General features: G+C 36.8%; 1 protein-coding gene across 1 annotated transcript in view; it reads right to left on the reverse strand.

Moving 5' to 3' along the window:
* LOC306883041 (iron-sulfur clusters transporter ABCB7, mitochondrial-like) overlaps positions 1-17,284 on the reverse strand; it is a 42,445-nt gene that overhangs the window by 9,606 nt on the left and 15,555 nt on the right. The window contains exons 7-14 of the mRNA XM_079438106.1: positions 15,240-15,328; positions 15,070-15,157; positions 7,675-7,849; positions 4,835-4,992; positions 4,095-4,258; positions 2,543-2,672; positions 2,151-2,322; positions 1,617-1,720 (exon numbers count right to left, since the gene is read on the reverse strand). Of these exons, the coding sequence (XP_079294232.1) occupies positions 1,617-1,720; positions 2,151-2,322; positions 2,543-2,672; positions 4,095-4,258; positions 4,835-4,992; positions 7,675-7,849; positions 15,070-15,157; positions 15,240-15,328 (1,080 nt within the window). The remainder of the gene's footprint in view (positions 1-1,616; positions 1,721-2,150; positions 2,323-2,542; positions 2,673-4,094; positions 4,259-4,834; positions 4,993-7,674; positions 7,850-15,069; positions 15,158-15,239; positions 15,329-17,284) is intronic.

Here is a 17,284-nt window from a genome sequence, read left to right on the forward strand (position 1 = left end):
ATCACAGGTATTCATTTTGTGTTCCTCGATATGCTTTTGTATTCTCAAAAACATGCAACCGCTGACAAGCATTTATCAGGGTTCCTACACATTTTCCATTTCAAAATTCCTTCCTTTTCCAGACCTTTCGGTAGATTTTCAGACCATATTTAACAGAAATGGTTCACAGAGCATTATTTTCAGCTACATATTTGTTATATAGCACATCCATCTGTAAATATTCTTATTTTCTCAGGGTTTTTTCATTGATTTTCTCAAAGTGACAACATACAGAGTCCCTAAAATAAAAATAATAATAAAAAAACCTCTGACTTTTACATGCACACAAGAAACTTTACAATTTAGTTTTATAAAACCCATTTCCTTTTTGCATCCCTGCCATCTTACTATGAATAAAATGAGAGCATGGATGCACATGAATTAACAGATCTACCTACTCAATGTTGCTTTTCTTATGGTAGTACCTTTAATATTATCAAGGCCTGATGTCCAATTTAACTAACCATGACACAAAATGGGCTAATGACATACAATTTGCCAAGTTCAAGGGTCTATAAAAAGACTGGTACTGTAAAAAAGTGTTTAAGATTTGGCTTTCATTGGGGCAGCATGCCATATTTCAAGTCAAACTCTGTGGCGGCCAAGAAACCACACGCGAAATGGTCTGATGGCACAACAGGTGGCTCAGTGTGCATTGTCCTATATGCTAAATTTAATGATTCACAGTGCTCACATAAGTCTGTATATTTTTTATTTTTGCAAAGGTCCTCGAGGTTATGTAATACGGTGCTAAGAATATAGTGCAAAGAAACCCAAAATGCTTCTAACCTGCATTTTGCATAAAAATATGCACCTTGAATTAATTCGGTCACATTTGGCGATCACTAAACAGCTGCCATGAAACCTCACTAATAAATTTATTTTCATTAAATTCTTCATTTTCTATTTAAAAAAATAGGGTCAAAAGTCTTGGAAACACATTTTTCCATACTCTGCCTTCTTTTTTTCCATACTCTTCCAAACCCCGTAGGAACCCTGATTTATGAATCACCAAGGAGCATGGTTTCAGCTAAAAATCTTCTTTACTGTTTTACTGAAGGAAAAAAAGTCCCCTACAGGAGGCCTGAGGGTGAGTAAATTAACAGCACATTTGTATTTTTGGGTGAACTATGCTTTTAAAGGGGTCATGTCTTGAGGAGGCAAATTTAGCTTGATTCAGCTTGAAACATTGATTTTCTTTCTTCATTTATTGAAACTAAAACAGCAGAAATGACTGAATTGACTGAACACATACATGAACAGATCAACAAGATTGACCGAGGTTGTTTTTCCCGCTCTGCATATCCTTTCAAGATGAAAAACCAATGCCAGTGGTTTCATTTCAACAGCAACAACAAACATTCAGTCTGTTCTTAATTATTTGAGTGGCAACACAGGCTGTTATTGTGAATATGATGCAGCTTTTAAAAAAGGCTGTTAATTTAAAACAAATAACTTGACAGCATAGTCCCAGCTACTCCAGGCTACAGACAGACAGCACTGTGCAATTATGCTTTCATGCCCATTTCATACCTATTATTGAGGAATCTACCATTTCATTGACACACGGATCTCACCTCTTCAGTGATCGAGTCTAGTGAAGACGTGGCCTCGTCATACAGCAAAATGGGAGGGTTCTTAAGGATGGCCCGTGCGATGGCCACACGCTGCTTTTCTCCACCTGTCACAAGAAAAACCCGCTCTAGATCACTCAAGAAGAAACCGCTCCGTTCCTCCGTCTTCACTAGTGCTGTGAATCGGCACCGGTTTCACAACTCAATTCAATAATGATTATCGTGTCACAGATTCGATTCAATTTAATATCACGATGCATCACGATTATACACAATTTATTTTGTGCATTTTTATTAAATTATATAAGCAGACTATGAAAAAAAGCCAAGCTCAGATCTAAAAATTGAGTGCATTTTTGATACTCGCGTGACAAGCGCGTATGTGAATGACGTCAGTCGGCTATAATCGATTATGGTCCATTACTGCAGAATCGGCCATGTCTGCATCGCAATGCACCGATGCAGTGATTAATTTCGACACTCCTAGTCTTCAGACATTCACTTCCTCTCAGAAACACTCAGGGCTGGGGTTTGTACCTGAGAGCTTCAGGCCTCGCTCTCCGACCTGCGTGTCGTATCCATGAGGCATTCGGAGAATGGCGTCATGGATTCCAGCTAGTTTGGCCACACGGTAGACGTCCTCTGCGGTGGCGTTGATGTTACCATACAGCAGATTGTAAAATATGGTATTGTGGAAAAGCACGGCATCCTGTAATTATATTGACATTTGATTCTTATCCAACATGGCACACAAGTAATTTTCATGGCTTTTTCATAGCCTCAAATTAGGTCTGATTATGGTTCCCATGGTACCTTACTGCTAACTTATAATAAGATATTTATTTTAAAAGTAGTAAGAAAATAAAAATGTTCTCTAATGAGGTGATAATCACATCTGATGAGTCTCAGAATTAGACGTGAAGCCTCACCTGCGGCACGACGCCCACAGCTTTCCTCAAGCTCTCCAAACTAACATCACGGATGTTCTGGCCTGCGATGTAGATGTTGCCCTGCTGTGGCTCGTAGAAACGAAAGAGCAATCGGACAATCGTGCTCTTTCTAAAAACATGAACAATTAAATAAAATAACCTTTAAGCACCTTCAATTTCTATTTTCTGTTGTTCTATTTCTATTGCATTAAAGGGTCAGCGTGAAAACGCTGGTCATTTACCTGAAAACTAATGGTCATTGCACACGGAGTCCAACATTTTCGTATGAGTTTTTACATTTTTCACCTTAAAAATTTGTCACGCACAGAAACTATGCACACTGAGTCCGACGCGTATTAATTAGTGCTGTCCATTCAATCCTGAGATTGCGTAGAGAGGAAGGAGAGCTCCGACTCCTTATCAAAGAGCTGCGCGATTATCCCGAGCGATTCAACATTTATATTTATATTCTGTCTCTTTCTGTTCCGCAGTTTGTTTGTCATACAGTGCTTTGTGTTCAAGTGGATCAACTTGTCAGACACCATTCTGAATTTTGGTGTTTGCTTGTTCAGTGGCTCTTAATTTTTAAAACGCCTCACAAAATGCTTGCTACGGATGCGAAAAACGAAAATTAAACCCAATCTGATTTTTTTTTTTTTTTTTTTAAAAGGACGAAAGTTTCGGAGGCAGTGTGCAAATGTGATTGACAACGTGATGTCGTATTTATTTTTTAACGTGCAAAAATTTTGAATTTCAGACTCAGTGTGCCTTAACACTAAAATAAATATTATATGAGCGGTTTCAATATTTCTTTAATACAATGTGTACAATAGGATCATCTGTGTCAACTCAACCAGAGGTCCTGGCTCAAATGAAGAAAACACACAAAATATTAAATGTCATGGATGCATATTTTCAAAATGTCAATTTTCACCTGAGATTCAGAGCCAAATTACAGAGAGGTAAAAATGAGTTCAGACAGAAGGCAGCATCATGATGTTATTTTCACACAGAGATGGGTAGATCTATTAGTCAAATCTGTTGACTTTAGCAATCTTTGATATACATTCATGACATTTAATATTTTTTCTTTCATCTATACATATTTATCTTTATTTAGAAAAAAATTCTGAAATTAGTTTGATTTGACAGAACGACCCAATACTCATTTTTAGCAATGAAAATATAATGAATATGAATATAAAAAGTATATCAGGGCCTTAACATTTTGGTTTGCAGTTGGTGATAAACTTAATTCCTACAAATAAAAATGTAAAAGTTTCTTAACTTTATGAAAACAGGGTTAAACGTCTGAGCTTGACAAATGCTGTTAACAATGGCATGAGATTATTTACTTGTCTTTGGCTGCAAGCAGACCTCAAATGATGGGACTCCAGTCTTATCACAGTGTTAAATAATCCCTCATATCTTATAGTTCTCACTCCAAAGAGTTTTTTGCCTTTACTGCTATATTTCTCAAAGCAAATTTGAACACCATTGTGCCAAGTTCAGAGAAACCTAACCTAAGTATGTCCTTTTCTGGAGCACTTACCCACATCCACTGCCACCAACAATGGCCACCTTTTTCCCCGCAGGCACTTCAAAGGAAACCCCGTTAAGCACCTTTTGTCCCTCCAAGTACTCAAAATACACATCCTCAAACCTGATGGTGGCTTCCTGGGGTCTAACGAGCAGCGGCGGGGCCATTTCTTTCTCCTTCGGACACAAATGTTATAAAAAAAGAACATTTAGCATTTTGAGGCTTGAAACAGAAAAATGGCTTCTCAAACATATTTCGAAGACAATCCATTGCAGTGGCATCGTCAAACAATGGCTCTCATGCAGCACTTTTACACTAATTCTACACACTGATGCGTTATTTGAGAAATCAAATTAGGGTCTCACAATAATGGCTTGATGGGCAGCGCTGTCACGCGGTGAAAACCATTACTGATCACTGCGAACAATCGGGCAGATTTTATTCACGGTAATTACAGGCTGCATATGAAATTAGCCAAACGAAGAATGAGATTCATCAACCTCCCCCACTGATGCTATGAAAGACAGGAAACACTCAAATGTTTTCAGAATTAAAACAAATACTACGACGAATGACAGGCTTTACTGCTTCAGTTTGTAATATTCAACTCTGAAAGGAAGCTCTTGTCACGCATTTTAAAAAGCTCTGACATTTCCGAGCGGTTGGAGCAAATAATGCAACTCCATGCACAGGGTTTCTTTTCACATTAAAATAACTATGCTTAATTCTGCAGCAGGAAAGGCCTAGCGCACCTTTATTTTGGTGTTGACACTGAGCAGAGTGAAGAGCGTGTTCATGTCTATGAGGGCCTGTCGGGTCTCTCTGTACACCGTGCCCAGAAAGTTGAGCGGCATAGAGAGCTGGAAGAGCAGCCCGTTCACCATCACTAGATCCCCCACAGTCATGCTGCCTGCGGGAAGAAGACGACAGTACACAGAATATAGGGCTGGGCCAAATGGACAAAAATATTCTTTTCCATATCAAACAATATCGATATTTGTGATGCGATCTAGGAAAACCCATGGGACATTTTCAGGAAATTCAAAAAATAGGTCGAATGTCAATTAGTTGTCAAAATTGGGGTTTCATTAAATTATTATTCTATAACAATAATCAATAACTCAATCCGAGCAGTCCTTAGAGCACATCTCTTCATCTTTATTTGACCCTCTAACTCTAGCACTCTATTCTAATTCAGTCTTTTTTATAAAAAAAATTAATAAAATTCAATTGCATATTTATTCTCAATTCAATTCAATATTGCTTTATTGGCATGACTGTAAAAATGCACAGTTTACTATGGCATGCAAAGTTCGGGGTAACGTTAGCTAGGCTGCTTGTGTAATGAAGCAGTATAGTAGGGCCCTATGAAATCAGTTTTATTTTTTCCCAAATTCTGTTTGATTTTTTTTTCTAAATTCATTTTTTTCCATAAATTTTTTTCTGGACTTTTTTTTTTTTTAAATGGTCAAATTAAATGTTATTAATCAAAAAGCATGTCTAATTAATTAAAATCATGAAACTTATACAATTTAACATTAATTTATTAAAAGTGTAACAAAAATTACATGTTTAGGGCCGTATGAAATGTTTTATCTTTCTAAAATTATTTTTCCTCACCCTATTCTTACAGTAGCCTTATGAAACGTTCCCCCATCAGAAATTCTGTGTAGTGTATTTATATTTTCCTGGTTATCAGACGAAGGCATGAAACATTGATTTCATTTATATTTTAACTCGTGAAAATTAAACATTAAAATTTTTGGCAAATAAAGGGGATTTACTATTAAAATTAAAATATTTTGTGATCATTTCTTTAAAAAAAAAAAAAGTTTTATAATTTTTTTTAACAGTAGTTGTAAGTAGTAGTAGTATTGAGCACATTCTACTAAATAATAGTAATATAGCCTATTTTTGGCACAATAAGTTAAACCAAACTTTTATTTGGACGGGTTGCCGTGAATACCTTTGAAGTTTTGTGTGTGTGTGTGTATGTATATATGATATGACGCTAGTTTTACTCAAATTAAATGATAAAATGCTCGTGAAGTGCCTCGCAGAAATCATAGGGCCCTAGTATATCTCGCTCCAGCACCGTTTTCATATTAACGCTATGCATTACTTTCATTTCGTTAAAATGGTGACAGCATGAAATAAAACTACAAGTTACAGTTCTAACCGTGTCTGGTTAAGTATTATAAATCCAGGTTAGTAGAACAGGAGATAGCCTGCATGCTGTAATCGGTGATGCTTTACACTTAATGTTCAAAAGTTTGCATGTGTTGTGTGTTCCTTGGGATCATTATGTATCTTTTACAACATGCACAGTGACTAAAATAAGTCTTGTACCAGAGTAACGTGGCTTTTAATTGTGATACTTGACTGTTGTGCTTTTATTTTCGTTGCCTCTCTTTAAACCAGTTTTTCTCAAAACTCTGTTCCTGAAAATCATGGTGATCAGCCAACTTCAGATAACCATAACTTTGGTTACATTCAATGGACAAAATAAAAACAGTTTTGGAAATGGCTTGAACCCAGCTTTTATATGGTATCAAAACCTATTAAAGGTCAAATGTTTTCCTAGATTGCATCACATTTATCACGGTATTCATTTGTAACAGGAAACAGGCTTTCCACATGTTTGTCAGACCTTGAGAATGAATGTAAACAACTTATTACCCATTTATAACCTATTCATTTATTTTGCCCTAAATTGTGTTTAACATGTTATTTCGTATGGATTCTGTTTTTTTATTTCAGAGCAGCTCTGGAGATGAAGTTCATGTCCTCATATATTGAGACACAGATGCTGAAAACACTGAGCATCACATGTGTTTGATCACAAATTAATCTTGATAATGTCAGATAACTTTGACAGAAAGATATGTAATGGATTACAATCAACCAAACATTATTCAGCTGTTAAATGTAAGGTCGACCAGTTACCAAGCACTGCTTCATTTTGTTCAGTCTGTGGTGGAAAAATGTCCCATTAGCAATAGAAGAAAAAACACTTCAGCAAAACATGCTCAGGTCAAAGTGTCTGAATCATTTTTGATCCCAAATTATCATCAATTTTACTGCTAGTCCACGGTATGAAGAGTTTTTGGGTATAATGTGTCACAGTTTACTGTATTTGCTGTCCTCACTTACATAAATGAACTATAGTGTCCTGCACCCACTAGTAAAACAAATATCAAATTATACCTGGTGTCTGAATGATTTTTGTTTTGACTGTAGATGAAGCTGTGCCATTCGTTTACAGAGACACGCAGAACATGCACGGACTGCTGCTGTCGCCTTTATTTCTGCTGTGATAGACTGTAAAAATGGCATTGTTTTCAACTTTTTTTAATCGACATCTTGATATAATATCGTTTATCGCCCAGCTCTAAGAGAAGGCATTTCCTTTGAGCGCGTTACACATGGCCTTCACAGATCACTGAGTCAGCTGAGACTGTTACACCTGCTTTTATTGGCTGGACTGGTTTTCCTGGCCACATTCATCTCTAATTATATCAGCGTGTCACTGCATGTTGCTGAGGAATATTGTAATTGGAAATCTAAAAGAAGAAAAATCACTGATTTTCACCTGCCATTATGCCTTTGCTTGCCAGCAGCATGATGGCGGTGAGGCCGACGCTGAAGATGGCGCTCTGACCGAAGTTGAGCATGGCCAGAGTAGAGGTGGTCTTCAGAGACGACGACTCGTACACCTTCAGAAAACTATCGTAACGCTCCGCCTCATACTTCTCATTGTTGAAGTACTGAAAGAGAGAGAAACATGAAAAGATCTAGTTGAAAAAGAGCACAACAGAACAGCTACAAAAGGAAAGTCATGACAATCAGTTTAGAGATCTATGAAAGACATTTGATAAAATGTTCGAGTTTCTTTCTTCTGTTGAACACAAAAGATGATATTTTGAAGAATGTTGGTCACCAAAGAGTTTCTGGTCCCCAATGACTTCCATAGTATTTTTTTCCATGCTACAGAAATCAATGGGGACAAGGGGCAATTAGGCTGTATTTAATAATATATTATGATGACACACGAGTTCAGTATTTGAGCTTAGATGAACTTGCCCAAGAGAGTGAGTGAACAATTTACTAAAAGTCAATTTGACAGCGTTACCCGTCACATCTGATTTTTACCCGCATTTGGAGGGTGTTCATTTCAAACCCTGATTATAGACGTTTTTCCTGAACGTGGGAGTCACGCCTGACTCTTAACCGGAAGGATGCTTTGCATTTCCGGTCTCCAGTGTTTCTAGTCAAATTAGCGTATATTCTGAGCTGATAATCTAATATTAAACCCATTTAAAAAAAAAAAAAAAAAAAAAGCAGCACATGGCTCCATCGTTAGAATTCGTAATGGCAGCGCTCATCGTTTATTCAGGAAAAAGGTCTGTAATGGTATATTATAGCATTTATATGCCAAGAAACTACAAGAAATAGCATATTAATACCACTGAACAAAATACACTAAGTGTGAGCCTGCTTATAGCAGTTAAAGGTCTCTGGGATGTGAAATCAAGTGTGTAACAAGCTGTGCCACATGTGAACATGCTGGTGATGCCTCAATCACACATCCAGATGCTACAATCGCATCTCAAAACAGCAGCAGCAGAGTAAACTAAAGCCTAAGGCCTTCACAGGCTCAGAGATGATACGGAGGAGCTCAAACATCTGAGACTCTTGAGCAGGGAGAATGATGGGAGTGAAGACAGCTGCACTGAGAGCCACACGGCTCTGAAACACAAGAGCGCCACAATAAATTAGCTCTGAAATGTGACAAACAGTGGCATGGCGATAAACAGACTGCTGGTTATGTGGAGGACAGTGACAGAATTATGCAGCAGAGCAACAAAGACAAAAAATATGATTATATAACAGTACATTTTTCCAACACATTAAAGGTGCCATAGAATGGAAAACTGTCTTTACCTTGGCATAGTTGAATAATAAGAGTTCTGTACATGGAAATGACATACAGTGAGCCTCAGACACCATTGTTTCCTCCTCCTTATGTAAATCTCGTGAATAAAAAAAGACCATTGAAAAATAGGATGGGTTGGTGTCTGGATTCAGAAAGACACGGAAAGTAATGCGTTCTAATAAAATAACGCGAGCCACTAAAGGGACATGGTTAGCTCCTTGCTAGCTGTAGCCTGTTACAGTACATAAGATTTCACTTACCACATAAACAGAGTAAGGAGAGATGCCTGAGGATGATGGCGAATGATTTACAGATCCTGAGCACCACTGACAAGCATCTGATCTTGTAAAATGAGTGGTAAGTACTGCAGCTCCATAGTATAAACAGAGTACATGCAATCACGAATCTCGAAAGTGAAAGTAAAAAGCGATCGTGCATTTGAAAGCAGTTTCAGTGCCCTGCATATTAATAGCGGCTCCCTGATGCCCGCATTTTATATACAGTATAATTACCTGACGATATTACTGCGAGAGAAAGTATTGAAATATAGATTTTCCTCCCTGTGTTTCCTTCCTGTGAGCTACTGAAATGAGCCGCACTGTGAAACAGCCAATCAGAGCAGAGCTCAACATTATTATTCATGACACTGCCAAATAAGCCAATAACAGACCGGTTCATTCTGGGGAGAAATCCTAGAGAATTTTTGCACTCATCTAAGCCACATACCTTCTATGTAGATGTGAACTATTTAAAATAATGTATCAATGCATTCTATGGCACCTTTAATGCTAACAAATTGTGTGTAGTGCAGAAAAGCAGTGCTTGATTTACATATAAAAACAATAGCAAAGAGATGTGAAAAATTGAGTCTAAAATTGAAGTTACTGAATACTAACTCTTTTGGTTTACTGAATGGCATATAACAGCAACACACTCATAATTGTGCTGTAAATTATGCATACCCTGCCATTCAAAGGTTTGGGGGTCTGTAAGATTTGTGATGGTTCTTATGATCCTTCAGAAATCATTCTAAAATGCTGATTTATCATCAATGTTGGAAACTCAAAATAGAAATCTTTTGAAACAAAATACACTACTGTTCAAAAGTTTGGGGTCAATATAATTCTTCCTTTTTTTAAGAAATAATTTCAGTAAATTTAGCAAATTATCTGTTAAATTGACTAAAAGTGACAGTAAAGACTTATTTTGTAAGAAACGATTGATATTTTGAATAAATGCTGTTCTTTAACTTTCTTCAAAGAATCCTGAAAAAAGTATCACAGGTACCAAATAAAATAAGCGACACAAATGTTTCCAGCATTGATAACAAATCAGCATATCAGAATGATTTCTGAAATATCATGCGACTGACGACTGGAGTAATTATGTTTTTTATTTTTGGTATATTTGACCAAATAAATACAGCCTTAAGGGACTTCTTTATGATAATAATAATAAATTTTTTTTAAAAAGTCTGATCCAAACCTTTTGAAAGGCAGGGTAAATGCCATGAAGTTGTGCTGATTGTTCATGGTGCCACTGAGAAAGTGGTGCATCTTGTAAGTAGTATGATAATCTCAGCACCTTTATTAACACATAACGCACAGCTCTCCTGAACATTTCATTACAGCTCATCAACAATTATCAGAGGAAGTGAAATGTTTAGAGGATTGTTTTGTGAGTGAGGCCGATTTAAAGAGGAGCCTAGCACTGTCAGCGAGTGTGTTTAGAGAGAAACAGACAGATACGGGGGTATTTGCGCTAGTGTAACAGATCTGGAGTGGGTGGAGATCTCATTATGCATGCACACGGGCTTAAGTCATACTAAATCCACATGCACTGACACCAGAGAGCAGAAACAAAGCTGCTCTTAACAAGAACAGATTGAGCTGAAGAGCAGAGGATAAGAGAGTTGAGACCGAAACGGAGCATAACAGCCTGACAGATAATATAAGACACTTATAAACAAACAATCTGCAAAGGTGCCTTTAGTATTTCTGTCACAGCAGATTTGACTGACCAGCACACTTCTCAGTCTGTTATATATGACTATATTTACCACAACATGCACAAAATTGATGTCCTGTCATTTGCTGAACAGCATTATGTGTAGAAAGCAACATTAATTTGCAATATAGTTCAAAATTAACGGATGCATAAACAGATGTACGAAGTGGCTTGTATTCTAGTATGACATGTGCCATTGCGCGAGCATGTACACATATACATGTACACACACACATACACCTACAACACACATCTATATGCACCAAGCAGCTCCAAAAATGTTGTCCCAAACTATCAAGCTTCTTTTCATTACATTATAAATGCAACAAACTATTTGTAAGGTGACCTTGTTACAATGTATTTATTGATTTAAATCCTGAGTAACACTAATTAACTACATGTACTTACTACATGGTTAGAGTTAGGATTAGAGTTTGGTCTAGGGTTACTTGCATGTAATTAAGTATTACATAATTTATAGTTATTATAATAGTAAGTACATGTAACGTGTAACAATAACACCTTAAAATAGTGTTACCGAATTTTGTTCCTCCCATGAGCACAAATTAAGATAGTTTTCTTATCTTCTCATAATTGTTTATTGAAAGTCTAGGCAATCAACATTAATTTTAAAAATCATGGCTTAAGCTTAAAAAAAAAGTTATTAAAACATCATGAAAGAAATCCATATGAATTGATCAAAATGGCCTGTTGACTCGACAGCAGCTCTAATACTGTCTGTCTGAATGAGCAACCCAAGTCAAGCCTGTATTCTATTCGTGACTATCACCTGTAATCATAGATGACTACAGTAATATCAAAGACATCCATAAAACTGAGAAGTCTCATCACATCTGACACAAGAGTCCAATCACTCTGAGTGGAGAGAAAAGCATTTGTGTGCGGACCACAAAACTGATGAGAGCGGCTCCGGTGGAGGACAGCGACTGGATATAAAACCTTTACATGACACTCACCTCATGTCTGCATCTCAGTTATCAAAACCACACATGAAAACCAGCATTCAGCAACATTCATTAGACACACATACATGCAGCAAAAAGCGGTACTGTATGACCTGAGAGCCCAGTTTCATTCACACAGCAGAGCTTTGCCAAAAACAAGCTTGTGATTCCTGATGTGTGAGTTCATATAATACAGTTGTCACTCCCATAAATACCTGCACTGTGTATGAACTAGGGTTGGGAATCAAAAATCGATTCCGATTCCAGAATCGGATACTTGTTGTCAAATTAAAATTATCAATTCCTATGCGCTTTTTTTTTCTTCATCTGGGAGGACCTGACCTAGTGATCCGCCAGGACCTTTGTTCGCAAATCTAAGCGCTCCAAAGTTAGGCTACATTTACAATCAGAAGCCAAACAAGCTAAGTATAATATCTGTGATAGCTAAACATGTTGCAAGAGAGGTGTCACCAACAACATGACAAACCACTTTAATTTAATAGATCGTTAAAGATTGCAAACACGATTCAAACACCAACCTGATTCTATTCCTAAATGACAATGATTTTTCATTCCTCAACCTTTGACGTGTGATCAATGTTGTGATCACGTGCAGTGTTCGATCACATCAATCAGTGCGATTTGAACCTTTAAGCTGCGTTCGCTCTGACCTGAAGAGAGCAGCTGTCATCTGTTATGAATGAAACAGCCTCACAGTCTTTTCAAGCACACAGTATCATTATTTCTGTGCGACAAACATTCAGATCACAGAAGTACTGGGATAAAAGTTTATAGTTCAGATATAAACTCTGATATGTACGGTAGCGATTAAAAGAGTAAATCACCTTTTGAAAGTAATTTGACACTTGAAGATGAAGATTTATTGATTACGTTGTTACACCAGTAGGTGGCGAAAAGAGTCCGTTAATGTATTTGTCTTTGAATCATACAAGAGATTGGTTTAAGAACGCGGATTCATCCAGTAATGAAACAAGTACATCTTCAGTGAGTCATTGAATCATTCATTCATAAATTACATGTGATTGTTTAGTTGTCTAATGTTTTTTTCTTCAGACTCATAAGAGAACCACAGCTTCCATTGTAAAAAAAAAAAAATTCAGTTATTGAACAGATTGTTTTCATTTGTTGTGCATCTCCTAGTGTTTTGAGTCACATTCATAAAACAGGCAGTGCAATGCTTGTTCTGCTGATTATCTCCAGGAAAACAATACCTCTGTTTTAAAGACTCCTAAATAGTAAAGAATAAAATAAAGATTTGACACGCTATATAGCTGGGTAAAATGTACTCGAAGTCGCTGTCAAATGCTGACAGTGCATCGTGTGTTTTTTTTGTGAATGCATCAAATGTTGCAAGGTTTCATGTAGTCAATGATGTGCAGACTTATTTTTTAGGTTCAAACTATGATTGCATCCAGAGTTTGACAGTTTGAGTCAATTTTAGAAGAGATATTGGCATCTGTTGTACTTCTAGCAATCATAGCAGTCTGTTTAAATTAATTAAAATCGATTAATTGATTGTCAACCCAGCGTTACATAGAGCACGTCAATTATGGCAAACTGAAGCTCAAACATGCTTCGACAAAGTTTGAGAACAATCCTCATCGCAATGCACACGTATAAGGGTGCTTTCACACTTGGTTCGATTGCCTGGTCCAAAACAGAGTTCGATTGCTCGCCCCTCCCCCTGCTGGACTGTGTTCATATTATTTTATTTGTATCTGAACCGCGTTTCGTTTGCGTCAAACCAGCAGATGTTTACCCGGTGCTTAGTAACGACGGCATGGGAGAAGGCAGCAAAATGCATAAGATTGCTCTCTGCACTGTTATATACGTGACCCAGGACCAGTCATATGTATCAATTTTTCAAAATTGAGATTTATACATTATCTGAAAGCTGAATAAATAATCTTTCCATTGATGTATGGTTTGTTATGATAGGACAATATTTGTCTGAGATACAACTATTAGAAAATCTGGAATCTGAGGGAGCAAAAAAATCTAAATATTGAGAAAATCTCCTTTAAAGTTGTTCAAATGAAGTTCTTAGCAATGCATATTAATAATCAGAAATGAAGTTTTGATATATTTATGGTATGAAATTCACAAAATTTCTTCAAGGAACATGATCTTTACTTAATATCCTAATGATTTTTAGCATAAAAGAAAAATACATAATTTTGACCCATACAATGTATTGTTGGCTATTGCTACAAATATACCCCAGAGACTTCAGACTGATGTTGTGCTGCAGGGTCACATTTACATTTTTGAACCGTTCATAAGTAAATCATGACAGATTTTTCATTTTTGGGTAATCTATCCCTTCAGTATGAAAGCCCATTTCTGATTTTTTTTTCCTGCAATTCTGACTTTTGTCTGAATTGTGTGACAAACTTGAAAAAGTCAGAATTGTGTGAAAGCAGCTCACTATTTTGAGAAAAGTCGGAATTGCAAGATATAAACTTGCAAAATGTCAGTTTTTTTCCCTTAGAATTGGACTTCATAGCATGTAAGTGTGAGTCTACATTACACAATTCTGAAGGTTTAAGCCTCGTCCCAGACTAACATGTAAATCTGAGCGGTTTCAACTGAAAGAAACTTGCACTGACTGATCTTAAAACATGTCAGGGCCTTTGTTTTGTCTTAAGATGCACACCAGTAATGTTTTTTCTAAGGCATGTTTATAAAAATTACTTAAATGTCCAAACTGAACTATGGCCTAATCCTGGCTTAGGCTAAACCCTGTCTATGTTTTGTATTTCTGAATTTATTTCTCATAATTGCAAGTTTATTTCATGCAATTCTGATTTTGTGACTCGCAATTGCGAGTTTGAATCGTAATTCTGAGGGAAAAAGTCTGTAATGTATTGTAAACTCGCAATTGTGAGAAAAAAGTCAGAATTGTGAAAAAGTCACAACGTCCTTTTATATATATTTTTTTCAGTGGTGCAGGCTTCAGGCTTCCATACTTTAGCCTTTCTTGCTAGAAAACAAACAAAAAAGCAGGGTTGTAGATTTTACTCAGGCATGTTGCAATGAAGTTTATCATGTGACCCACCTTAACGGTTTCATAATTGAGGAGAGAATCGATAGCAGCGTTTCCAGCCTCATTATCAGCCTTATTCATCTGGATCCTGAACCGCGTCCTGATCAGAGACAGAGAGTGATTAATACAGCAGTGATCAATGCAACAGACAATGACTGGTCTCTGACAGACACATACAGTACCTCCACTGCGTGACAGCGACGGTGAAAGCGGTGTACGCCGAGAGCGTCCCCACAGTGACCAGAGCAAACTGACCGCCACACTTATAATACTGCAGAGAAACAACAAAACAGCTGTGAGGAACTGAGCATCATCTAGCCTCATAATCAACACTCACATTCATTCTACCTTGCATTTTCACCATTTCACCAGCTAATGGAGTGACAAATGGAGAAATATGCCATGGAGGTGAAATTAGGCACATAAAGAAACCACAATACAAGGGAAGGGTCTCCGACTACATACTGTACATGTGTGTTTCTCTTATGATCGGTGTGTGATAACTTCTAACGCTCTAATCCTTACATAAAGCTATCATGTGACTTCAGGAGATTTCAGCTCATTCTTGCAAAAGCGCCACACATGCACTAGCATAAGGGTTAATGATGTGCTATGCTCAAGAGTGTCACTTTACTAATGACGTCTCACATTAGCCTGGGGAATAAAGAATGGCTTATTTCATATATTCACTGCTATGCTATGTTCCCTCTAAGCTGCATATGTGCACGGGTTTTGTAAATGTAGTCATATATTACAGTCATGTCAAATAAATCATGTTTTAAAGAAGAGTGGCTCGATTAAGTGCTGGTAATTGCAGATGACGGGCACAGAATGGTAAAACAAGAGATATTTACCGTTTACAGTCACACAAACTCTACTACATAGGGATGTTTTAGATTTCTACTGTAAAAGAATTCACATGTACATTAACTTCTTCAGTTTGTTATTATATTATAAACCTAAAAAATTTATAATTATAAACCAAATAAATGAGCTCAAAATCTGAAATTCATGAGCAATATCTGCTTCACTTATTATATTATAATATACAATATTAGGCTTGCTGTGATAGTCGGTGATGATGGGGTCAAGCCATGGTGCAACCACAGTGTTTGCTGATTTTCTGTGTTTTTCATATTTAAACTGTAGGGATTTTTTTATTTTACATCAGATCTATAGTATGACGTATTAATAGAGGACAGTCTGCCTAAAAAGATCTGATTTGAGAAAAAGATACGGTTTGCCTGCAGTGTGAACAAAGCCTTACAGGATGCTACTGAGTCGAGACAATGGACCTTTTTTGCTGCAATATTACTAATGTGACCACCTTTACAGTGATTGCTCCACATTTAAAGGGAGGTTATGTAGTGCCCAGGAACAGCCGTTATTTGTGGTAAAATTGTGGCTTTATAAACGATAACACTTTAATATGGGGCCAATTCTCACTAGTTGCTTATTAAAACGCCTATTATTAACATATTGGCTGTTTATTAGCCCTTATAAAGCACATTCCTAATACCTAAACCTAACTACCTTACTGACTATTATAAGCAGCAAATTAGGAGTTTATTTTTATTTAACCAGAAGAGACTCTCTGAGATTAAAAACCTTTCGCAGGAGTGTCCTGGCCAAAATGAGCAGCAATACATCAGCTTCATCAAAATATTACAGCAGACTAAAGGCACTTAAAAACAGCTACATATCGTTCAGTCAATTTCCATTTGCCGAATAACTGTTTTTCTGATTTCAGTTTCGATTGAAGAAGATTCCAGTCAATCAGAGCTGCGTACATAGCCTTTTTACCTAATTCAGATCGCACAAAAGGAACAGAGAGAGTAGAACAATTTTGTGAGCGAAGGAAGTATTTCTCAACAATTTTCTGTTTTATAAGACAGCAGAGATATGAGAGCAACATCCCCAAAATGGCTTTATAAACACTTAAATACCAGTGCATTTTTCTTCTGATAAGCAAAGATCTGGATCCTACTTATACACAGTGATGAGTTGAGGGTTTACAACCTGATATAAATCTTAAAGCACCATGATAAACGGCATCTAAGGAGGAATGAAGATATGATGGTGCGGACTAATACACTACATCACCACAGTCAAGCACAGGTAGGAAAGTAGCAGTAAATCATTTCTTTACATTGAATGAAAAACAAAGCTTGTTCCTAAAATAAAACCCAAGCTTAATTTTCTATTTTTTTCTTCAGTTGAACTAAAG

Source organism: Barbus barbus (genome assembly GCF_936440315.1).
Source record: "Barbus barbus genome assembly, chromosome: 17".
NCBI classification, from domain to species: Eukaryota; Metazoa; Chordata; class Actinopteri; order Cypriniformes; family Cyprinidae; genus Barbus; species Barbus barbus.